At 34.7% G+C, this 27,048-nt stretch overlaps 1 protein-coding gene across 1 annotated transcript in view; it reads right to left on the reverse strand.

Moving 5' to 3' along the window:
- HDX (highly divergent homeobox) overlaps positions 1-27,048 on the reverse strand; it is a gene marked incomplete at both ends in the record, with an annotated part of 148,713 nt that overhangs the window by 84,970 nt on the left and 36,695 nt on the right. Inside the window, one exon of the mRNA XM_082681158.1 lies at positions 16,207-16,260. Within this exon, the coding sequence (XP_082537284.1) occupies positions 16,207-16,260 (54 nt within the window). The remainder of the gene's footprint in view (positions 1-16,206; positions 16,261-27,048) is intronic.

Raw genomic sequence — 27,048 nt, forward strand, 5'->3', positions numbered from 1 at the left:
AAGTCATATTTGTGTGAATTTCCCCCCAAATAACCTTTAAAATTATAATTTTATATTTGAGCTTAAACGTGTGTTTATGATAAAATTTATGCTTTCTTAGAAAATATTCTAAAAAGTCTGGAACTATTTGCTCCAATATGACTTTGGGAGAAATCAAAGTAACTAATTTTATCAATCACCTTAGAATGAACTATTTGCTACTTGCATACAGAAAATGTTAGACTCTGGTCAAGTTTTCTAGTAAATTTGACTCTGAAACATCAAGTGATTGTAATCTAAATAAGCAAATTAAGAAACACTAATAGATAAAATAAGGGTTAAATAGAATGTCCTTTGTACTTTATGTAACACTAAAAAAAGGGTGGAGGACATGGACGAAGGTTGTCAAAAGGTACAAACTTCCAGATATAAGATAAATAAGTATTGGAAAGTAATGTACAACCTGATGACTATAGTTAACACTGCTATATAGTATATTTGAAAGTTGTTAAGAGAGTAGATCCTAAGAGTTGTCATCACAAGAAAAAAAAATTTTTTTTTGTATCTATATAAGATGATGGATATTGACTAAACTTACTGTGGTAATCATTTCACAATATATATGTCAAATCATGCTGCACACTTCAAACTTATAACAGTGCTGTATGACAATTATATCTCAATAAAACTAAAAAGCTGAAACTTATTTTGCTGACATTGAGACATCCAATTCAAAAACAAAACTGAAAAATAAACAAAAATAAAACTAAATAATCCAGAAGAATATATTGCAGAATTATCATTTGGGAGCTATAGCACCACCAGAAGAAAATCCAGGTCCCTACTCCATATTAACAAACAACAAAGAGGAATCAGTGCCCGAAAGAGATTTCAAGTTCTGAGTAAGACCAAAATCAGATTTAGTACGGACCTTAGTTTTTACTAATTTGGATATATTGCAACAGACTTGACACCAAGTACAGAAATTTGAGTTATCTAATAGCTCAACAGTAAACCACAAAGTATAGGCTTAGTAACCAACTTCTTAAGTAACAATTTTTGGGTATATACAGCCAGATAATGTATGTCTTTCAACAGACATACACAATGTCTGTAAATTAAGCTCTTTAAATTTAAACTCCATTACAATTAAATAACAAACCAATATATATGTAGGTAAGTAGTTTAAAATGTTTATCATGTAAACATGATATATTAAAGTCTCAAAGAAGTTTTACATGACACCCACTCGACAGAAGATGGATGTGTTTTACCAGTTTCACACAATACTGTCAGAAAAAAAAAGAGTACACATTAATTTAGAATAGGGAAAATACAGAAAGGAAAAGACGCTGTGATACTTTAAAGTATCTCTGGGGACTTCCCTGGTGGTGCAGTGGTTAAGAATCCGCCTGCCAATGCTGGGGGCTCGGGTTCGAGCCCTGGTCCTGGAAGATCCCACGTGCTATGGAGCAACTAAGCCCATGTGCCACAACTACTGAGCCTGTGCTCTAGATCCCGTGAGCCACAACTACTGAACTCTCGTGGGCAGCAGCGAAGACTCACACAGCCATAAATAAATACATAAGTAAAAAGAGTTTTATAAAAAACTTAAAGTATCTCTGAATAAATCAGACTGATAATCTTATTTTTAAAAATTCATAATTCTTATTTTTTGGCTAACCCTTTATAAAGAGAGCCTATCTTAATTAACTGGCAAGTAACTGTTCTGACCATCTAATTCCTGAACAAAAAAAAAGGATTAATCTAGTTGTTTCTTAGACCATAAAAAATATCTGAATTATAAAGATACTTTTTAAAATACACACTTTGTGTTGTTAAAAATATACATAGCTCCTGTGATTCCTATTACATACAATTCATACTATTTTCCCAATACCATAGCTGTGTCACAACTATAGTATATTTAAGCAATGGTATGAGTCAACAAATTTAGAAACAATCAGCACAGTTTTTGAAAAATCATCAAATTGATTATTGTCCAGTAACTGACTGATCAATCTTAAGTCAAAATAGCAGATCTAAGGTCCTCAGATAGAGAATACTGTAATGTAATACATTACCCATTCATTTCAACATGCTTACAGGTAAAGGCTCAGAACTTTGCTAAGTATTATATGTGATAGAAGAGAGGCTTGCTGGGAAGACTGGATAAACAGAAATTGAAGGCTAAGTGGAATTGAAGACTGAAATGTGTGGTACAAACAATAAGTGCTATGGAATTTCAGACGAAAGAGAGCTAGTAGGTGGTCACTGGGGAGGATTGTGAGTTGAGACTTGAGGCATGAGTAACAGTTGACTAGAGAGAGATAATAGAGGAAGTGAGAAAGTGAAAGTGTAGGTGAGGATACCAGAGAATACAAAAGATTTTCTCAAGTGACAAAAGGAGACAACAACCTCCACTGAAAAATGTATTTAAACAGGCAAGGTGGAACAAGAAAATAGCGAGCTCTAATGCTAGAATAAGTTTTATTAGATTCCAGAGGCAATGAGGAGACACAGTAGCTGCATCAACAGAAGAAGGACATGAAAGAAATTATATAAATGCTAAACAGGGTTACAGAAACCAAACTGGGGTAACATATTTCAAATATCACAAGGGAAAGGAATATAACTATGAATTCCAAATCAAAGCAAAGACTGGTATATAATTATTAAATAATGGACAAATAATTCATATATAAGTAATACACTATATTTTTTAAACCGTTACATTTCATAATAGTTAACTCTAAAGAAATTCCACAATAGTGTTGCTGAGACTGCAAAAGCAAAATACCTTTTGAGTAATGGAACAGTTAAGTATAAACATGCACACACACTGCAGCAAATATTCTTTCACTGTAATGAGGACTATTTACTACTGCGGTCTGTCCTTCCCACCCCTAAACCCTTGCAATTATCCCTACTCTGCTTCCTTTTTTCTACATAGTACTTAAAACCTTCTGAAATACAATTTATTTGCTTATTTTATTTGTTTACCGTGTATGTCCCCTGACTACAAAGTGAGCTCCACAAAGGCAAGGATCTTTGCCTGTATGGTTCCTAATATATGTCAAATGCTTACATCAATTTGGAACAGAGTAGGAACTTCAAATAAAAATATCTGTTAAATGAATAATTGAATGAATGGATGAATATGGGAATTTTATTAAAATTAATTATAATCTATTGCATTCTCAGTTTAAAGAAGCAAGATATAAAGAGTTGTTTAAAAATAGGTGAAAAGGAGAAAGCAGGAGGTACCATGTAAATATTTATATGTTTAACTACCTTTATCTTCCAATTTTCTTGAATAATTACTTTGATTTGAGTGAGAAGTTGAAAGATGAGGTGTGTGAAGTAGAAAGAATAAGGAGAATTAACTATAACTTGACAGGAGATCTTTTCCTTCATTGAAAGGGCATATCACTTATTTTCACAATATAGAAGGGTAATTAAATAGGCAGAGAATGAAGCGTACACTTGTTCCACTGGGTTTTGTGTTGTAAAAAAAATCCATCTTTGCATACATATTATATGAAAATTTTAATGGAATAATAATCATTGAATTGAGATTTTACTTGTATTGATTTTACATAAATATGAAGGGAAAAATTTAGTTAAAAAATTTTGTTTATAGGCAATATTCTAAAAAGAAAAAGAGCTACAAAACAAGAATTATAAGATTTTATATCAAACTCCATCTATCAATGATCTATTCTTTTCAGAAAAACTTAATTCCCATCCGAAATTTAGATGACCAAGGTCATTCACCTTTTAAAAATATAAATATTCATGAGTCCAATTTATTTTCCTTAAAGTTCTAAATATTTTACATGAGAAAAATTTCAACCTCTGATAGACCAGACAAGTATCTTCTTTTTTGACATAGTTTTCACATTTTAAATATGTGTCTACGTACAAGTTAGTAACTTTAAAAAGGTCCACCTAAACAGATATGGAAAAAAGAAGAAATGCTTCTTAAGAGTAACATTATCTGAATTAAAAATGTCTTTCCACTATATTTTTATTTGTATTCCATGGTTAGTTGTTGCACATGTACTATGACTTCTTCAGAGACTCAGTCTGATGACTGCAGTGGCAGATTGATTTGTGATATTGTCCTATTGCTTTCTTATTTTGGAGCTATGGATTGAGGGTCTGACAGGCTTTATATTTTTACAAAAGTATTAGAGAATGCTATTAATCTATTTGGAAAATATATTTTTTCTTCTCTTGGTGCCAACTTAGTTTGAAGCATAAACTATAATCTTTTTTAATAAGCTGGACTCTAATCCCAGAACCATAGTTAGTAAACCTAAAAAATACATTCAACTACAACATACACCATTATTGAGCACTTTCAAATTTATTTCATTTAAACCCCAAAATAACCATCAGTGGTACATATTATTATCTAGATTTTTGCAGATTTGGGAATTGATGTCTAGAGCGGTTAAATAATTTGCTTAAGGTTACACAAGTAGTAAGTTGTGGGACATGGTTTTAAATCTAAAAAGCCTACAGTATTAACCACAGACCACATGCATACATGAATCCATGAATTCCATGTTCAAGTGACCTTTGTAAATTTAATATTTAAATGACCCCTGCCTAGGTGACTAACTTTTAAAAAATTTCAGATTCTATCTGGTCAGCAGTGTAGGTCCAGCATATGACATATGGCTTATTGCAACAAATATAACTCATACAAAAATAATTATTAAGCTACAGACTGTGGCCAAGATAAACAAGGTTCATATTCTCATGGAGTTTAAAATCTGGTGGTGGAAAAAAAACCACAAGCAAACAAATAAATGTGCTACTTTGGGTTAATGTTTTGTGCGAGAAGAAAATTAAATAGAGTAGTAGGATAAAGAGCAACTTGGGCTAGAGAGGAGTTTTTAGATAGAGTGATAAAGGAAAACCTCTCCCAAAAGAGGTGACATTTGAGCTGTGCCTTGAATAGTGAGACACATATACTACATACATAAATACATATCTATATAAAATATCTATATAGTTATATCTCTAGACATAGGTGTTTTTAAAAAGTTCACAGAACTTCACTTTTACATGTTCAAGATATGAGACAATTACACCAAAATTAATAACAAAGTAGGCTAAACAAATGGCCACTAAATAATACTCTCTTGCTACTATCATGCATTCATGAGCATTTTACAAGTTTAGTTTAGTGTTTAGATTTATGGTTTTAACTCAGAAGGTTTCCTTCCTATTTATCAAATTAAACTATTGATTTACAAATTTATTTCATTTGAAACTAAGTAAGAAAAAAACACTCAAATTAAAAAAATTTAGAGGCATGTAAAGGGTCATTTCTCAACAGTGTTTCTATCATTATTTTTTACAATTATTTTTATTTTATTGTTGTAAGGACACTTAAGATGAGATCTAAATGTAGCTTTGTAATATATTTTGAAAAGTGGAAGTGTAAGGCTTTCAAGTCTGTCCTCTTTAACACTGATTTGGTTGAGTCCTTTGTGATTCCACTGCACTTCACTTTATTGCACTTTGTGGATACTGTGTTTTTGTTTTTTTTTTTACAAATAGAAGGTTTGTAGAAACCCTGCTTCGAGCAAATCTATTGGTGCCATTTTACCAACAGCATTTGCCCATTTCAAGTCTGTGTCACATTTCGGTAATTCTCGCAATATTTTAAACTCCTTCATTATTATTATATTTCTTATAGTGTGATCAGTAATCCTTATTGTTACTATTGCGAAAAGATTACAACTCACTGAAGGCTCAGCTGATGGTTAGCTATTTTTAGCAATAAAGTGCTTTTAATTAAGGTATGTCCATTTTTTTTAGACATAATGCTAGTGCACACTTAATAGACTACAGCATAGCATAGACATAACTTTTATATGCACTGGGAAACCAAAAAAATTGTGTGACTCACTTTATTGCAATATTTACTTTATTGTGGTAATCTGGAACTGAACCCAAAATATTTCTGAGGCATGCCTGTACATCTTTTACCTCCTTAGTTAAGTTTACTCCTAAGTATTTTATTATTTTTGATGCTATTGCAAATGGGATTATTTCCCCAATTTCTTTTTCAGATAGTTCATTTTTAGTGTATAGAAACACAGCAGATTTTTGTATCCTGCAACCTTACTGAATTCAGTCATTAGTCTTAACGGGGTCTTTTGTAGAGTTATTTATGGCTTTCTGTGTATAAGATCATGTCATCTGCAAAGGGAGATCATTTTACTTTTTCCTTTCCAATTTGGATGCCTTTTATTTCATCTTGCCTAATTGCTCTGGCTAGGACTTCCAGTACTATGTTGAATAGAAGTGGTGAGAGTGAGCATCCTTGACTTGTTCTTGATCTTAGAGGAAAGCTTTCCATTTTTCCCCATTGAGTGTGGTGTTAGTTTTTGGCTCTTCATATATGAGCTTCATATATGAGCTATATCATTGAGGTCTTATCCTTTTATTCCTAGTTTTCTGAGGGTTTTTATCATGAAATGGTGTTGAATTTTATCAAATGTTTTTTCTGCATCTATTGAGATGATCATGTGAGTATCCTATGTTATTTTAATATATTGCATTACAGTAATTGATTTTCACATGTTGAAACATCCTTGCATCCCTGGGATACATTCAACTTGGTCATGATGTATGATCTTTTTAACATGCTGTTGAATTCAGTTTTCTAGTATATGTTCAAGGATTTTTGCATCTACATTCATCAGGAATATTGGTTTGTAGTTTTCTTATAGTGTTTTTTTAAGTTTTTAAAATTTAATTAATAAATTAATTAATTTATTTTTGGCCACATTGGGTCTTCCTTGCTGCACGTGGGCTTTCTCTAGTTGCAGCGAGTGGGGGCTACTCTTCGTTGTGGTGCACGGGCTTCTCATTGTGATGCTTTCTCTTGTTCCACAGCACGGACTCTAGGCACAAAGGCTTCAGTAGTTGTGGCATGTGGGCTTCAGTAGTTGTGGCATGCGGCCTCACTAGTTGTGGCATGCAGCCTCACTAGTTGTGGCTTGCAGGCTCTAGAGTGCAGGCTCAGTAGTTGTGGTGCATGGGTTTAGTTGCTCCACAACATGTGTGATCTTCCCAGACCAGGGCTTGAACCTGTGTCCCCTGCATTGGCAGGTGGATTCCTAACCACTGTGCCACCAGGGAAGTCTCTCTTATAGTGTTTCTGGCTTTGGTATCATGGTAATGCTAGCCCCTATAAATGAGTTTGGGTGTGTTATCTCCTTTGTTTCTGTAGCTCCCAGAGGTTTAGTATATGCTGTGTCTCATCAGGACTCTGAGACAAGTGAGATAGAAACCAGTTCTTCAGATAGCACCTGTAAAAATTAGGATATTGGATGGTTGGTGCATGTCTTTCCCTACTCAGGAAGAAGCCGTGAGCTGAGGGTTTCCTCCCAATCATATGGTTCTGTGCCAGGGGTGGGGATTATGATGAGAAGGTATCTCCAATTTTCTTACCAGTTTAACTTGGCTAGTTTCATACTTGCCCTGAGTGCAGGAGCCTCTAACTTTTGTCTTGATTTCTCACAAAAGGAACTGAACTGTGTATTGCTGTTGAATTGGGATGTCACGTGGGGAAGGAGAATCTTGCTGACACCATTCCCATTATTACTTTTTATTTATTTACTTTTTTTTGCGGTATGCGGGCCTCTCACTGTTGTGGCCTCTCCCGTTGCGGAGCACAGGCTCTGGACGCGCAGACTCAGCGGCCATGGCTCACGGGCCCAGCCGCTCCGTGGCATGTGGGATCTTCCCAGACCAGGGCTCGAACCCGTGTCCGCTGCATCAGCAGGTGGACTCTCAACCACTGCGCCACCAGGGAAGCTCCCATTATTTTTTTAAAGAGAGTAAAACTAGAGTTTCAAAGGTTTAGTTTAATATTATTTTATGTGACTCGTATTGCTCTTTTTTTCTGAGAGGAACACATTGTATTTTTGGTGGTTTTAAATTGTATTACATGTTTAAAACATGGTGTTCTCATGCTTTCACTGGATTTCTTAGAAATCCTGAAATTACGTTATTAGCAGAATTGAAAATATATTGCAATTAACCTAAGTGAGTAGATCACTAAGTACCAATCTGTATTTTTAAGTTATCCTTTCTGCTGAAAGTTACAATATGAGAATATATTTTAAGAAAATCTCAGTGTGTAGATAGAAGTGACAGAAAATTAGAGAGGATTTAATTGAAATTGTAAATAAATCATGTAGCTTCATCGACCTGTAGCCTTTTGGGAAAAAAGTCATTTAAAAAGTTTGGTGGAGGGCTTCCCTGGTGGCGCAGTGGTTGGGAGTCCGCCTGCCAATACGGGGGACGCGGGTTCGTGCCCCAGTCCGGGAGGATCCCACATGCCGCAGAGCGGCTGGGCCCATGAACCATGGCCGCTGAGCCTGCGCGTCTGAAGCCTGTGCTCCACAGTGGGAGAGACCACGGCAGGGAGAGGCCCACGTACCGCAAAAAAATCCAAAAACCACAAACCAAAAACAAACAAACAAAAAAGTTTGGTGGAATTAATTTTCACAATATGGCTCAGTTATTGCTAGACAATGGAGTCTGATCAGTGTACCACCAACCACTAGAACCAGGACAGTGTTTCCCAACCTTGGCTCATCATAAGACCCACTGGGCCATTTATTAAGAATACTATTTCCAGGTTTTCCTCTAGAGCTTCTGATTCAGTATATCTTGGGTAGTATCCAGACATTTATTTTTAACAGGTCACCGTTACCCCCAATGTACAAACTCCATTGATTCTTATGATCAGGCAAGGTTGGGAAACACATACTGACTGGACGGATCTTCACGTTACTGACTTTTCTCCAGGCTTGCCCTTCATTCCAGGGGCTGAAGAGAATAGAGTTGCCATTAGAATCCACTTGCAATGACTTACTTAAAAGGTTATACTTCCATATCCTTCCAAAACTGACTGAAACAGATAATTAACTACATTCATCCTTTCACTTTCCTTTTAGTCAGACCCTGTTGCAGGCAGGTTGAGACTCCAACTAAATCTAAAAAGAAAAAGGCGTTCTTACTCAAAAACAAAACAAAATGAAAAACAAAAAGCTGAGGACTTCTGCTGAAAACAAACAGTATCTTTTCCCCTTTCCTGATGCTACTATGAGGCAAAATACTAAAGGTAGTGGAACTACAAGCCATAAAAGACTTGAGTTCTAATCCAAATTCAATCATTTACTAGATATACAATCTTTTCAAGTAACTTAACCATCTTGAATTTAGCTTTTTCATCTATAAAGTTTCAATAGAAACGCCTACCCTATCTACCTCTCTACATTTTTGCAAGGATTAGAATGAGATAATCTAAGTAAAATGCCTTTGAAGTATAAAATACTATACATATGCTAATATGATTTTTACTATTGAAGAGCCACAACCTAATATGAGTAGTATTAACATACATAAATAGTTTGTTATAATAAGAACAACCAGAACCATTTGTAGTTTTCAAAAGTCAAAAAGACACTAACCAGATTTTTAAAATTCTATAGTAATTCCCTAATTTATATAGACTTACTTTGATTCCACAAGTGGCAGCATACACTCATACAGTCTGATTATACAGAAAACAAGCAAATGAAAATTCCTAATTTCTTCTGTATTGGTAATTACACTACATTTTCTCAGTTCCAAATGCGCTCTTCTATACAATGTTTTTCATGGGACTCTGCAAAGTATATTTCTGCTTACCAAATGTCTTTGAATGAGATTCTCAAAATAGAGAGCAGTAGAAGGAGACTGGAAGGCTGAGGAAGAGAAGATGGTCCTTCCTGTTTTGCTTCCTATTCCTATCAGTATCACCCAAGGGACAACCCTTCGTCCTGACATTGGTTGTTGGTAATAGCCGCAGCTGGTTCCTGCTTTTCTACACTACCAGAATCAACCTCATTGTGCCCCCAGAGGTACCAGCATTAGCTGGCAGTGTACAAAACTCAGAAATGAGTCCCATCTCAGCAAACCTCTCCTCTAATTTTGTAGTTTCTGAAAATACAAACTTATCTTTGTTTTCCTAGCCCAAGGGGTGATAGTTACTTTCCTGAATTTAACACTCTTGAAGCTTCACAGTTTCCTTTTTGCTTTTTAAAATCCTCTAAAACCTGTCTAAATAATTTATCATATTAAATTTTTCTGGCGAGTTTTCTGTTTTCCTGCTTGGACCCTTACTGATACTAACCATCAATTTAACAATCAGTTTCACAAAGATGACTTTTCAGGATGGTGTGCATGGACAGTAACTGTAATATGAATAGAATGTTAAACACAGTGTGTATAATGATGTCAAGATATATACTAGTGAGATAGAAAAAAAAAAAAAAAGCAGCCACCGTCATCCAAAATTAAACGGATGTTCAGAGCTAGACCACAATATTATTACATGCTGGCCTGGCACTCACAGTCAGGCTATTTTGTTCTCTTGTTGAACACATTGTTTAATTTCACAGACTACAATCTAAAACAAGATTATTCAGAGACTATGATAAGATGAAACAAAACAAGGCTTCTTCATAATTTTGCCTCAACAGACAAAACCAAGTTTGCAATGCCACACGCAAAATACCCTATCACAGAATTGCTCCCACTTTCTCACAGCATCCAATCTAGAGCAAATCCTCACTTCCTTATACCCTCCCTTAAATCACCCAACCAAAGCCCAAATCCTCCAGTAAGTTATTTCTAACATCTTCTTACTTTGATGTGTCATGGTTCTCCATGGTATGTGTTTTCCTTTGCTGCAACAAGTAATAAACACAACTTATTTAACTACTGGTTTATTCTTAGTGGGTTTGACTGAGGGACACTGACACTGGTAAAATTTTCCTTGGAAGTGGGTGAGAGAATTTTCAGAGGCAATAGTTATATTCCATTGTGTATATAAAGTGTGCTTCCAGAAGAGGCTAGAAAGTGACCAACATGGGCGTTTCTCACAATGGCATTTTATATCTGATTATGTAATTATTTCATGAATACCTCTCTTCTTATTAAATCTAGGTCATTAGCTCCATGAGAGCAGGGAAAACATCTGTTTTTTCTCACCATTGTATCCCTAAGATCAAGCACAATGTCTGGCACACTGTGGACCTGTGTAGTACAATAGAAATATAATATTAGACACATATGTAGGCTTATATTTTCCAGTAGCAACATTAAAAAAATGAAAAACTGATGGTAAAATTAATTTTAATAATATACTTTAACTCAATGTATTCAAAATTTTATTTAAACATGTAATTAGTATAAAAATTGAGAATTTTACATATTATTTCTACTGTACAAAATCTTTGAAATCATGTGTATTTTACATTTATAGTACATGTCAGTTTGAATGTTAAATTTTCATCATACAAACTTGATCTATATGTAAATTTCATAAGATTTACAGTTGAAAAAGAAGATTCAAATACCTAAGTTTTCTAATAACTGAATTGGTTTTTTTTAAGCTTTATTGAGGTATAATTAACGAAAACTAAATTACACATATTTAAATTGTACAATTTGATGTTTTGATATGTGTATATGCTCAAGAAACAATCTTGGACGAACATACCCATCATCCTTAAAAGTTTCCTAATGCCCCCTTTCAATCAGTTTGCCCTCTTACCTTACCATGCAACCACTGATCTGCTTCCTGTTTGCATTTTCAATAATTTTATATAGATGGAAGCATACAGTATGTACCCTTTTTACATCTGGTTTCTTTCATTCAGGCTGATTATTTTGAGATTCGTTCATGTTGATGTGTGCCTCAATAGTTCATGTTTTTAATTGTTGAGTACTATTTCCCTATATGAACAAAAACAATTTGTTTATCCATTCACCTATTAATGAACATTGTTTGTTTCTAATTTTAGGCTATTATAAATAAAGCTGCTATAAACATTCATATACAAATCTTTGTATGGATATGTGCTATCACTCCTCTTGGGTAAATACTTATCAGAATAGCTGGATCATAGGGTAGGTGTATGTTTAGCTTTTTAAGAAACTGCCAAACTGTTTTCCAGAGTGGTTGTACCATTTCACATTCCCACCATCAACGTTTGATTGTTCCTTTATCTCCATATCTTTGCCAATATTTGTTATTGTCAGCTTTATAGTATTATATTTTCGATTCCTTCATATCCTTACCAAAACTTGGTATGATTAAAAAATTTTAGCTATTATAATGAGTGGTCATATTGTGGTTTAAATTTACATTTATCTTGTGACTAATGTTGTTGAGCAGCTTTACATGCTCTTATTGGCTATCTCCATATCTGCTTTGGTGTAGTGTCTGTCAAATATTTTGCCCACTTTTTTATTGGGTTGTGTTCCCTTATTACTATTATTATTATTATTTAACATCTTTATTGGAGTATAATTGCTTTACAATGGTGTGTTAGTTTCTGCTTTATAACAAAGTGAATCAGTTATACATATACATATGTTCACATATCTCTTCCCTCTTGCATCTCCCTCCCTCCCATCCTCCCTATCTCACCCCTCCAGGTGGTTGAAAAGCACCGAGCTACTCTCCCTGTGCTATGCAGCTGCTTCCAACTAGCTATCTATTTTATGTTTGGTAGTGTATATATGTCCATGCCACTCTCTCACTTTGTCACAGCTTAACTTTCCCCCTCTCCATATCCTCAAGTCCATTCTCTAGTAAGTCGGTGTCTTTATTCCCATCTTACCGCTAGGTTCACTGGCATTTTTCACAAAAGTAGAACAAAAATTTTCACAATTTGTATGGAAACACAAAAGACCCCAAATAGTCAAAGCAATCTTGAGAACGAAAAATGGAGCTGAAGGAATCAGGCCCCCTGACTTCAGACTATACTACAAAGATACAGTAATCAAGACAGTATGGTACTGGCACAAAAACAGAAAGATAGATCAATGGAACACGATAGAAAGCCCAGAGCTAAACCCACCAACATATGGTCACCTTATCTTTGATAAAGGAAGCAGGAATGTACAGTGGAGAAAGGACAGCCTCTTCAGTAAGTGATGCTGAGAAAACTGGACAGGTACATGTAAAAGTATGAGATTAGAACACTCCCTAACACAATACACAAAAAGAAGCTCAAAATGGATTAAAGACCTAAATGTAAGGCCAGAAACTATAAAACTCTTAGAGGAAAACATAGGCAGAACACTCTATGACATAAATAACAGCAAGATCCTTTTTGACCCACCTCCTAGAGAAATGGAAATAAAAACAAAAATAAACAAATGGGACCTCATGAAACTTCAAAGCTTTGGCACAGCAAAGGAGACCATAAACAAGGCCAAAAGACAACCCTCAGAGTGGGAGAAAATATTTGAAAATGAAGCAACTGACAAAAGATTAATCTCCAAGATTTACAAGCAGCTCATGCAGCTCAATAACAAAAAAAACAAACAACTCAATCCAAAAATAGGCAGAAGACCTAAATAGACATTTCTCCAAAGAAGATACACAGATTGCCAACAAACACATGAAAGAATGCTCAACATCATTAATCATTAGAGAAATGCAAATCAAAACTTCGATGAGATATCATCTCACACCAGTCAGAATGGCCATCTTCAAAAAATCTAGAAACTATAAATGCTGGAGAGGGTGTGGAGAAAAGGGATTACTCTTGCACTGCTGGTGGGAATGTGAATTGGTACAGCCACTATGGAGATCAGTATGGAGGTTCCTAAAAAACTACAAATGGAACTACCATATGACCCAGCAATCCCACAACTGTGCATATACCTTGAGAAAACCATAAGTCAAAAAGAGTCACGTACCAAAATGTTTATTGCAGCTCTATTTACAATAGCCTGGAGATGGAAGCAACCTAAGTGTCCATCATTGGATGAATGGATAAAGAAGATGTGGCCCATATATACAATGGAGTATTACTCAGCCATAAAAAGAAACGAAATTGAGTTATTTGTAGTGAGGTGGATGGACCTAGAGTCTGTCATACAGAGTGAAGTAAGTCAGAAAGAGAAAGACAATTACCGTATGCTAACACATATATGTAATCTAAGAAAAAAAATGTCATGTTCCCTTATTATTGAATTTTGAGAATTCTTTCTGTATCCTGGACACAGGTTCTTTATCAGCTGTACCATTTGTAATTATTTTCTCCCTATCTGTGGTTTGTCTTTCATTCTCTTAATGCTATCTGTTTATAAAAACAACTTTACTACAATATTATGTTTACATAATATAAACAGTTTTTCAACTGTAAATCATGAAATTTACATAGAGATCAAGTTTGTATGATGAAAAGTTAACATCAAACTGACATGGACGATAAATGGAAAAATACACATGATTTCAAAGATTTTGTGCAGTAAAAATATGTAAAAATCTCACATTTTATACTAATTACATGCTTAAATAAAATTTTGAATATGTTGAGTTAAAGTATAGAGTTCAATGATTTTTAGTAACTTCACTTAGTGGTGAAAACATCATCATTTATCAGTTTTAGAACATTGTAATCTCTGTAATATATCTCTCATGTCTATTTCCAGATATTCCATATTCCTAATCCCCAACCTCAGGCAACTACTGATCTATTTCCTGTCTCTATGAATTTGTATTTGTCTTTGGACATTTCATATAAATAGAATCATATAATATGTGGTCTCTTGTGTCTAGCTTCTGTCACAGTGCATAATCTTTTTGAGGTTCATCTATGATGCATCATGTGTCACTAGTTAATTCCTTTTTATTACTGAATTTTATTACATTGTATGGATATACTGTACTTTGTCTATCCATTTACAAGTTGATGGACTTTTATGTTGTTTCCAATTTTGGACTATTATTAAGGCTGTTACATCAACTGCTGAACACATGCATTCAATCCCACATGTAGAAGTGTTTTTGTTTCTCTTTGGCAGATACTGATGTGTGGAATTGCTGGGTTGTATGGTAGTTTATGCTTGACATTTTCAGAAACTACAAAACTGTTTTCCAAAGTGGCTGTATCATTTTACATTCCCACCATCAATGTATGATTGTCCCTTTATCTTCATATCTTTGCTAATATTTGTTATTGTAGAGAGTGTGAAATACCTTATTTTGGTTTTAATAGGCATTTCCTGAATGACGTATGATTTTGAGCATCTGCTCATGTATTTATTAAAATTTTATGTATCTGCTTTGTTGAAATATCTGTTCATATCTTTTGTCCATTTTATGATCAGATTGTTTGTCTCTGTAAGAGTTTTTTGTATATTCTGGATACAAGTCTTTTAATGGATAAGTGATTTGTAAGTATTTCCTTCTAGGTTGTTGCTTGTCTTTTCATTTTCTTCATGGTGTCTTTTGAAGTGCTAAAGTTTTGAATTTTGTTGAGATCCAATTTTTCCATTTTTAAATTCTATGCACTATACTTTGTTGAACAGACTATCTTTCTCCTCCGCAATGAATTGTCATAACATCTTTGTATAAAATCAATTGACTATAAATATAACAACGTATTTCTGCACTCTCAATTCAGTTCCATTGTTCCAAAGCTATCTACCATACAATAACTTGAGCTATCTTTCTAAAAGTCTGCTCATGTCTTTTTATTTTTTTACTTTTGAAATCCTTTAATAGTTTCCCTTCTAAGGAAAAGTTACATCAAAATCTCCTGCATGTTAAAATGCAGATTAATGGGTCCTATACAGACCAACTGAATGAGCTTCTTTGAGCAAACTCAAAAAAAAGTTTTCAAAAAACATTTTAATGAAATTCTGTTATATTAATATTTTAAGAATCATAAGAGTTGTAGCAGAAAGCCAGAAAATAGTATTGTTAAAATATTAGTTACTCATCACTTCTAAACACTGAAATACACACAAATAATAAATAGTAATGTAAATTATTTAACTTTGAGATGTTTATATCAATCATGATTCAATTCTATGATCAAATTAACTGGGCTTATTACATGTAGAAAAATTATGGTATTTTATGAAATACCTTTAAAAATTTTTTTAAACTACAAAAATCTGCTCAAAGATTATACAATGTGCTGGTTACTGCATTTTATTTAAGGTTATCTTTTTAGTGTATATAAATATTATAATCTCAAAATATGTCCTTCGAGGTTAATTAACTTATTGAAGTGCAGTTTTGCCAACTTTACAAATATCATAACAACTTTCTCAATGGCATTCTTACTAACGAGACGGGGGAAACCCATTTGCTGCTTTAAATGAAAGATTACTTACTGCTCTTTTTCTAGAACACCCTGTAATCCAAGGCACAGTAAGGTTTCCTGAAATCTGTGGAAACAACAAATGGAATCTCAGTAAGGTATGCATTGACACTATTGGAATGCTGATCAACACCAAAGAATTCATACAAGATGTCAAGATAGGTCTGCATTCAGAGCATATCTCCCATGTGGACAATGCTGTTACCTTATTGAAAGCAAGAGATTTAAAAGGCTTTCCTTTGTGGGAAAATTCAAGAAGTAGTGCAGTTGCTCTGAAAATTCAAGAAAATTTTGAAGACATTTTTCGGGCCTGGAAGTACCCGGTTTGGAAGGTTTGGAAATCTATGGACAATAAAATTATTATAATAAAAATGCAGTGTTCTGTGGAATAAATGTTACAATAATTAAATAATTAACTATAGTCATCATACTGTATATTAGCTCTCTAGGTTTATTCATCTTACATAACTGCAAGTCCCTTTTTACATAGAAACTACTAAGGTGAATAGCTAGTAACACCTTATTACATCAGCATTGCTGCTCAAGGAGATAGATGCTACTCTCACAGGATTCTGGGGAGTGTTTAAAGAGATCAAGGTGCTTCTGTGAGCTATGGCGCAGGTTAGTCTGGACTTAACCATACCTTTTCCTGGGACACACAAGAATTGGGGAGTACTCCATACTCTCACTTTGCCCTCTCCTCCCCTTCCAAACATGTGCTTCCTGAGAGACCGACAAGTCAAATCAGCCTTGCTAAGTGGTAGTGGTGGTGGGAATGTGGTATTCAATCAAACGTTTATTGGTTTTGATAAATTATATTCAGTGATGGCCAATTAATTTGTATTATGCTTACTGATAAGAAGTGATGATCAAACAGTCAAAGTAAATAATAGAGTAATATCCTCAATTATTCAAATTTCAGGTAAAAGAATACTGTCCCTGGCCACCAGACCTTCCATTTTACTTTGAGTTCAAAATGCATCAGTATGGTAGAGACAGGCTAAAAATGATATAAACTCCAAATAATAGTTGTAAGGAAAATTTTTACTAAAGTTAAAATCCCATTATGGTAAAATGACAATTAACTAGAATCCTTGAGGGTCATGAGAAGGTTTGAATAATTGATTTTTTTAAATGGTGAACAAGAGTGAAGAGAAAATTTCTACAGAAAAATTCTTTAAAAAGTATACTTCTTGTCCTCCCACTAATACTTGGTATATGATACAATGTTTGCAAAGTAAATTGACTGCTAGTCTCAATGAAGGAGGTAAATCTGCTAAAATAATCACATAATATACTCTTGAAAGAATAGAGATATCCAACTATTTTGGAATATTTGTGCACATACTTCCATCTATTAGTGAGGATATTTTAAAACTGATTATGTAAAGTTGCTAGAGAAAACATGTTAAACCAAATGCATTGCAACCACCCCATAAACTAGTAACTAATAAAAAGTTAACATGAAACCATAACAATGATACACATAATAAACATGGTAATTGAATTTCTTTAAACATGGACCTTATATATTTTAAGAATATAAAATGTGGTTTCTTGATTAAATCAGTTGTATGTAACCAAGAAAATGGAAGACTCCTATAAACACCTTAACATACAAATATTATAAATTCCATGTGATTTGGGAAGAGATGAAGTTTCATTTTTTTGTTTTATAATTCTGTGACACCAGTTACATGATACTCAAATGCTATATTCAACTACCCTCTATTATTTACTTTAAATCTATTCTTCAGTTCCTTATGTTTCTGCTAAAACTTAAGAATGGCCAAGCATAGTAGCTAAATTTGTAAGCTTTTTTGAATCATAGTACTGTATAAATGTTTCCCTCAAATTTGGAATGTTTTCTTTGGTGCGAGAATGATGAGAAGGTTTCTCCCTCACCAGAAGCTATAAAATACAGTATTTAAAATGAGTCGGAAAATATACTTATCATTTAAGTGATATTTAAGTTCCAAACACACTTTTCAACACCCTGGTTTGGAAAACTGCAAAATGAATCTACAAGACAAGACTAATTTAACAAATATATTAGAATTTACATATCCAAATGAGTACTTTGTGTTTCAAAATAAAAATCTTTGGAAGTTATGAAGTCATTACAGTGATGTTCCTATTGTTGAAAGCACTTTGGGAACTTTTCTTTTGGAGTTGTTAGTTCATGACTCACCTAGATATTCTGTCTCATTCATATTCTCTTTGTTTTAACTGAAAATATAACAGCTCAGATTGAACATCCATATTATTCACTAAACTTGTCTCAGAATGAATTCTATTTTCCAAAATCAAATTTTCCCTGAAATGTTTGTCACCACTGAAAGCACTTATAAGAATCCCACAGGTCCTTAAAGCAATTGTAAAAGAACTTCAAAAACTTTTTGACAAATTGAACATTATTGAAATAAGTATAGATAACTTTCCAAGGTAACCAATTTGAATTCTCTTCAAATATTTATCAGGCATCTCTGTACTAGGTGCTGTTTTAGGTGCTACAGGAAACAAAAAGATGGGTAAAACATAATTTCCTGGAGGGCAAGAACTATGATCTAGAGGGAAAGATAAGACTGGTATATGAATGATTGTAATACAAAGATAAATATGATAAGTGCCACAAGGGAGGTACAATAAATGAAGTGCAATAGGAGTTAAAGACACGGCAAAATTACATCAACTTGAGAATTTATATCTCAGCTGAACCTTAAAACATGAGTAGAATCTTGATAGAAATAAAAGAGCATTCCAGGAGTAAAGAATGGCATGAATACTGTGGAATAAAAGGATAGGGTGTGTTTGGGAATGGTGAATTCAGCTAGAACTAGAAAGGGAGTTAGGGTCTTTGTGGAGGCCATGAATGCCAAGGTACATTTATATCTAATTCTATAGAAAATGGGGAGTCATTGAAAGTTTTTAAGCAGATGAGTTATATGGTCAGAATTGTACTTTTATACATTAGGATGATTAATGTGACTAAATGTGTATAATGAATTGAATAAGTATGGAAACTTTCACAATAATTTAGGCAAGAGGTAATCTAGGCTTGGAACTAGGTTAAAGGAGGTAGGAATTGAGAAGAGAAATATAAAACATATTTCTAAAGAAAGGTCTTGTGCATGAGATAGAAGATAACTAGACAGTCTGGAGATTACTGGAATAGTCTTTTTATGGTCATCATAAAACTGCCTCCACAAATGGCTGTCCTGCTCAAACTAATGGAGAGTTGCAGAGTCACAACTTTGAATGTGAATGCAAGGAAGTGCCTAATGTTGGAAATCTGCTTCTCTTGGCTAAAAGTGGATACACTAATGTATGTAACACACTAATTTTAATGTAAACTGGAGTCACATCATATGGATAGTTAAGATTTGTGAATCCAACTATAACACTTACCTTTCTCATGGAAAATTACACTTAAAATAGATACCATATATCAGAATATTAATTATACTTTTTATACACACATTATTATACATGGTTATACATTCACAGGAAAGCATGCATATAGTTACTTTTGTGGATGATTTAAGGAATTTTTAAAAGCATTTTTACTATATTTCATTTTATACGATTTAGACCCTACATATGACTCTGTTGTAATATTTCTTCTAGACTATGAGATTCTTAAGGACAAAGTATCATGTTTAAAACAATTTAGTCTAATTATTTTTATATAGTAACACAGAGAATATACACAAAAAAAGCATTTGTTTGATTTCAAAAATCTTTGTTAGAAAGACAATTCTACACATATCATAGGTATTATATTTTTAAAACTTCAGGGCAGTTCATGGGTCTAACAAAGCTCTTATCTGAAATATATTATATTTTATATAAGCCAGGAAAATTAAGTATATTATTAATAAGCATATGCTTAAAGAGAAATTGATTATCTGAAACCCTCAGACAATAACCATGTCTCTCAGCAAAGTTCATCAGTAAGTGATTCATAAATTAATGTTTTAGCTTTCCATCAGTTGTTTTGGTATCACTTGAGCATTAAAACCTATCAAACCTATCAAGCATTCTGCTTTAATCAGCAGGGCTTCATAGACGTCTTTCAATTATGAATTATAGAGCATAGAGGATACTGCTGGACGTGTGGTAGGCAATCAATAAATATATGTTGATTGAATTAACTTGTGCCTTTATTATTAACTAGCTTCACTTGCCATAATTCAAAAAAGGCCAAGAGTGGAAATATACAAGAGACCATTATATAGGGTAGGCAGTTGGGAGGAAGGGGGTTCGTTGTTTCTGGTTGAGAACAATGTGTTCTGGAGCAAAGAAGAAAAGAAGTACTGGCTTATTTAAAAATATTTCCCCCTCGTCTCTCTACCAAGTCTAGAAAAGCTTTCAGAAACTAAATAAGCTTACAATTGAAATTTTAATATTACTACTTTTGGCTAAGGAACTAACACCCTTTTTTAAGCATATGGATTGTTCTTATATTAAGTCATATGAAATTAGTGTTTAGAAAAGTTTACTAGCCTGACAAATTCTTGTAATTGACAACCAAGATGCATTTGTTTTTTTCTATATAATTTTACTAGTTAAAAATTCACAAACCATAAGAGATTAAGATCAGAGAAACTGGAATTCTGAGACATTTCAATGGAATTATAAAAAGTACACATACATGGCATAACAAGCCTGATTTCACCACACTGATTCTAGAGATACTGGCTGTTAAAAATAATGGAAGGATATAAGTAAAATAATATAAATTATTATGTGGAATGATTAAGTTCTGATGCCAAGGACCTGGGGAGTTTACAATTATAAATCTGGATCCCCTGAAATATTTTAAAATATTATCTCAATGCTACTCATGTAAAAAAAAATTGAGAAAATATAAAAATTCTTTACTAACTTTAGAAAATAAAGTGTCAAATGTTAGCTTTAAGTTCTACATATATTTTTACAACTGAAATTAAATGTTTTATTACATGTATACTCAGAGATCAGTTCCTTAAAATACAGCAAAAGATTTATAGCTCTTACCAAGCTACAATCCTTGCTGGGCTAGACTAGCATTCTTAACATGAATCATGGTTTCATGTCTTTGCTTTTGCACATGGATCCATGTTGAACCAAAACATAGGCATTTAAAAGAAATCAAACATCCTGGTTGTTTGTTGCACTAACACTATATGTACTGATACACTTACTCTGTAATTTAAAAAACAAACAGCAGAGACAGCAGCAAGATGAAAGTTTAAGCAGACCTAGAGTCTCATCCCTCTTCCCTGGAAACATCAAATTAAAAACTACAGATTGACAAGGATAACATCATGGTAGAAATTAGTCAAATATCTTACAGCAACCAAGCAAATAAACAACAAGAAAAAGCCATACTAAAAATGTAGGAAATTTCACAGCATTTTAAAAAGTGTCACACTCTCTTCCTTGTGTAGCATGACATGGATCAGGAAAAGTATTGGCCTTTTCACCAGTCCCCTTATGTGAACCAAAGAGAACAGAGTAGACAGAATTTACAACATTCTAACCTGGCTTTGGGCTCCTTGAGAGATTCATCTCTTTAGCTCCTAACTTGGAGCTCACATAGCCAAAAGTGGGACGACTCAGATCTCAGGCTAGGAGAAGTAGCAGGAAGCATCAGGCAAGACTCAATAAAATGGCAAGAAGACTATAGACCCACATACACCTGGAGAAAGAGATTACTGATTGATGAATATACTAGATCATCTAAGGGTCTAGGATAAGCAAGAATGAGAATCTTCAGGAAATAAAGATATTTAAAAGTAGCTGTGTACAGAGGGGAGTCAGTACAAAGCATGCACACAGGACCAGGGGAGACACATGCCCAGGAAAGGCCTACAAAGACCTTAAGCCTTTACACCAGTCTAATTAGTGAAAGTTTTCAACTGTGCAGACCCAGACTACAAAGACTGGGGGAAGTGGTGGTTTATTCAAATGCCCAATTTAAAAAAAGATCACAAAATATACAGAGAAATAGGAAAACATCAGCCATTCAAAAGAACAAAATAAATGTCCAGAAAATGTCTCTGAAGAAACATGAACATTGGATTTACTACACAAATACTTTAAAACAATTATATTAAATCTGCTCAAAGAAATAAAGAAAAACAAAGAAATAAGGGTGACAATATATGTATAAAATGAGAATATCAGCAGAAATAGAGATTATAAAGGAACCAAACAGAAATTTTAGAGCTGAAAATACTGTAACTGAATGGAAAAATTAACTGAAGGAGTTCAGCAGAAGACAAAAGAGGTGGAAGAAAGGATCAATGAACTTGAAAAGATGTCATTTCATATTATGAAGTTTGAGGAGCAAAAAGGAAAAATAATTCTTATCAATAAAAATGTAAACAGGGCCTAAGAGACTAATGGGACATCAAAAGCAGACCAATATATGCATTATAGAAGTCCCAGAAGGAAGAGAGAAAGGCAAAGAGACAGAAACATGATTTGAATAAATACCTGAAAACTTCCTAAATTTGAGAAAAGTAATTGATATACAAATCCAAGCAGTTTAAAAAACTCCAAGTAGGATAAACACAAAGAATTCCACACAGAGACACATTATAATCAAACTGTCAAAAGACAAGGACAGTGAAAGAGTACTGGAAGCAGCAAAAGTGACTCATCACATACAGGGGATTCTCAATAAGATTATACGGGGATTTCATAGCAGAAAGCTTGCAGGCAAGAAGGAAGTTGGATAATATATTTAAAGTGGTAAAAGAAAAAATTATCAGCTGAGAATTATATATCTAGGAAACTGTCCTTCAGAAATGAAGGAGAGGGCTTCCCTGGTGGCACAATGGTTGAGAGTTCACCTGCCGATGCAGGGGATACAGGTTCGTGCCCCTGTCTGGGAAGATCCCACATGTTGTGGAGCCACTGGGCCCGTGAGCCATGGCCGCTGAGCCTGTGCTCCGCAGCGGGAGAAGCCACAGCAGTAAGAGGCCCGCGTACCGCAAAAAGAAAAATAAAAATGAAGGAGAAATTAAGACATTTCTAGATAAATATAAGTTGAGTGAGTTTATTACCACTAAATATGCTCTGCAAGAAATGCTAAAGGGAGTCCTTCAAGTTGAAATGAAAGGACACTAGACATTAAATTGAAGCCATATGAAATTATAAATTTCTCCAGTAAAGGTAAATACATGGACAAATATAAAAACAAATATTAATGTAACGTTTGGTTTGTAATTCCACTTTTCATTTTTCTACAGGAATTTAAAGATGAAGGCATGAAATAATTATAAATCTGTTAATGGGTACACAATATATAAAAATGTAAGTTGTGATATCAGTAAAATGGTAGGACAGAACTGTAAAGGATTAAAGTTTTTGTATGCAATTGAAGTTGTTACTATCAATTTAAAATAGATTGTTATAACTTTAAGACATTATATGTAACCCCCATGGTAAACACAAAGAAAATATGTATAGAATATATACAAAAGGAAATGAGAAAGGAACCAAAAAGAGTTACTATAAAAAAGACAGTTAAACAGGAAGGAAAGTAGTAATGGAGGAAATGAGGGACAAAAATATTTAAGGCATTCAGAAAATAAGTAACATAATGGCAATAGTAAGTCCTTCACTATCAGTAATTACTTTAAATGTAATTGGATTGACTTTCCCAATTAAAAGACAGATTAGAAGAATGGATTAAAAAAACAGTATCCAACCATAGTCTGTCTACAACAGACTCACTATAGATCTAAGGAACCTTACCTTACACGATATACAGAATTAGCTCAAATGGGACAAAGGCTTAAACATAAAAGCTAAAACTATAAACTTTTTAGAAGAAAATAGAACAGCTTCCTGATATTGGATTTGGCAAATGATTTCTTAGATATGACACCAAAAACATAAGAACAAAATAAAAACTAGATAAATTGAACCAGATCAAAATTAAACACTTTTGTGAATCAAAAGGATACTATCAGTAGAACGAAAAGGTAACCAATGAAATGGCAGAAAATATTTGTAAATCATATATCCAATAAGGAGTTAATATATAGAATATATAAAGAACCCTTACAATCTACAACAATACAGAAGCAATCTGATTTTAAAAAGGCAAAGGAGGATCAAATTAAAGGAAAGAATGGAGTAGGGAGGAAATGAAAGTATAAGAAGAGAAAAAAATACAAAAGAGACTGGAAGAAAAACAATAGAAAAATCAATGAAAACAAAATTTTTTAAAAGAGCAATACATTTAAAAAGTTCAGGCAGATTGACTGTAGTATGTTGACTGGTGACTCTCAAAAAGATATGTCCATGTCTTAACCACTGGAATCTATGAATGTGACTTTATTTGGAATGAGGGCCTTTGAAGATGTAATTAAGTTAAGGATCTTGAGGTGTGATCATCCCAGGTTATTCAGGTGGACTCTAAATCCAAGGACTAGTATCCTTACAAGAGAAAGAAGAGAAGAGATGAGAAAAGGTCATGTGAAGATGGAGGCATAGATTGGAATTATGCAGTTACAAGTAAAAGAATACCTGGAGCCACAAGAAATTGAAAGAGGCAAGGAAGTATTCCCCCCTTGAGCCATCAGAGGGAGTATGACCCTAATGACCCCTTGATTGCAGATTTCTTGACTCCAGAACGGTGAGAGAATAAGTTTCTACTGATGTAAGCCACTCAATTTGTGGTTATTTGCTATAGAAACTCTAGGAAATTAATACACTAACCAAAGGAAAAGGAAAGAGAAATGAGGAACACAAATTACTAAAATTAGGAATGAAAGAAGGCACTCTCTGAAAAGGGAAACTATGAAAACCCTTATGCCAACAAACTAGATAACTTATCCAAAATAGATATCTAGAAAGACCTAAAATCCCCAAAGTGATCCAAGAACAAATAGAAAATCTGAATGGGCTTAAACAAATAAAAAAATTGTAATACCAAAATCTCCAACAAAAAAGTCTCAGCGGGCTTCCCTGGTGGCGCAGTGGTTGAGGGTCTGCCTGCCGATGCAGGGGACACGGGTTTGTGCCCTGGTCCGGGAGGATCCCACATGCTACGGAGCGACTGGGCCTGTGAGCCATGGCCGCTGAGCCTGAGCATCCGGAGCCTGTGCTCCACAACGGGAGAGGCCGCAGCAATGAGAGGCCCGCGTACCGCGAAAAAAAAAAAAAAGTCCCAGCTAAGATGGCTTCATTGGTGAATTCTACCAAGCATTTAAAGAATTAATAACAATTCTTTACAAACTAATCCAAAAATCAGGAGAGAACACTTCACAACTCATTCTATGAGGCCAGTATTGCCCTGATATCAAACCAAAGTATTATAATAAAGAAAGCTATAAGCCAATATCTCTTATGAATATACCCCCAGAAATCTTCAACAAAATAGAAGCAAACAAAATCCAGCAACATGTAAAAAGGATTTACACCATGTTTAAGTGAAATTTATCCCAGGAATGCAAAGTTGACTGAACATCTAAAAATCAATTAACATAATATATCATATTCCTAGAATAATGGACAAAAATCACATGATAACCTCAATGGGCATAGAAAAAAACATTTTAAAAAGATTATTCACAATGACCCACGGGGGCTTATCCCAAGAGTTTATGGTTGGTTCAACATATAAAAACTAATCAGGAGTGAAGCCACTAAGATGGGACATAAGTCTTTCCTGACTTTGCTCCCTCTCACAAGAACAAATAACAACTATTACTGGACAAGACATCATAGAGAAAATCTTAGAACAGTGCAGTGAGGATGGAGCAGCCCCTTGCACCACAGAGAACAAGACAGACCACACTAGAATGGTAAGAGGAACGGCTACATGCTGACCACATTGCCCCTCCCCCAAGCTGACACAGCACCACACCAAGAGGTTTCCTCTGAGTCTACAGTTCTTCCAGTGGAAAGACAGCACTGAGGGTAGACATCCAGCATCCCCTGCATTGTGGGTCACTTCTTGGTATTCCCCACTCTGGTCTATCCTACGGGGATTATGGGGTAATTTGTGGGGCTTGACCACTATGAATCTGATTGTGATGGAGGAAAGGGGAGAGGCTAGCAACAACCAGAACTTGAATCTTTGTAGACCAAGTTTCTACCTGGAACACCCAAGTAGTGGCTCCAAACAGTGGCTTTGCTCATCTGCAAAGCCAAGTCAATGGCATAGTCTGACCAGGGAACTTGACAGGGTGCAGGTCTGCCTGATTTTGGTCCTAAAAGGAAGAGCATTCCCATCCTGGAGCCTGGTCTTCCCCGACTCAGGCAGGGTAGCTGAGTCATAGCCCAATCTACTGTTGAGCATAGCTCCCAGCCCCACCTGATCAGAAAGGCTGGTCAGAAGACCTGAAAACTACATAGTCCAACAACACTCAAGCAGAGTATGGCAGGCAGAACTGATCACCCACAGAGAAAACCTAGGGGCACCGTTCAGCCAGAAGACTTGACGAGGGGGTCAGCTGATTCAAGATGACAAATAAAGAGCCTTGCCTAGCTTGGAGTCAGCTTACCTGTTCTGCCCAGGCAGGGGAGTTAATTCTAGCTCCACCCTTTGCTAAGTATAGCTCCAGGCCCCTCAAGACAAGAGACCCTGACCCAGAATACCTGAGAGCCTTCTTGGGGCTGGCCCTCCTGTTCTTCCCAGGCAGGGGAGCTAGTTAACAAGCCTGCTCACTGCTGAGTGTACCTCTCTGTCCTGCCCAACAAGAAAGCCTGGCCAAGACACCTGGAGAGCCCAACAATGGGTGGAGAGTCCAGCAGGCAGAATTGATCATCGACAGAGCAAAGCCAATGGTCCCATTCAGCCAGGGAACTTGACAGAGTGGGTTACCTTGAGTCAAGACCAAAAACAAAGAGC

This window comes from Grampus griseus (genome assembly GCF_964374135.1).
Source record: "Grampus griseus genome assembly, chromosome: X".
Classification (NCBI taxonomy): Eukaryota; Metazoa; Chordata; class Mammalia; order Artiodactyla; family Delphinidae; genus Grampus; species Grampus griseus.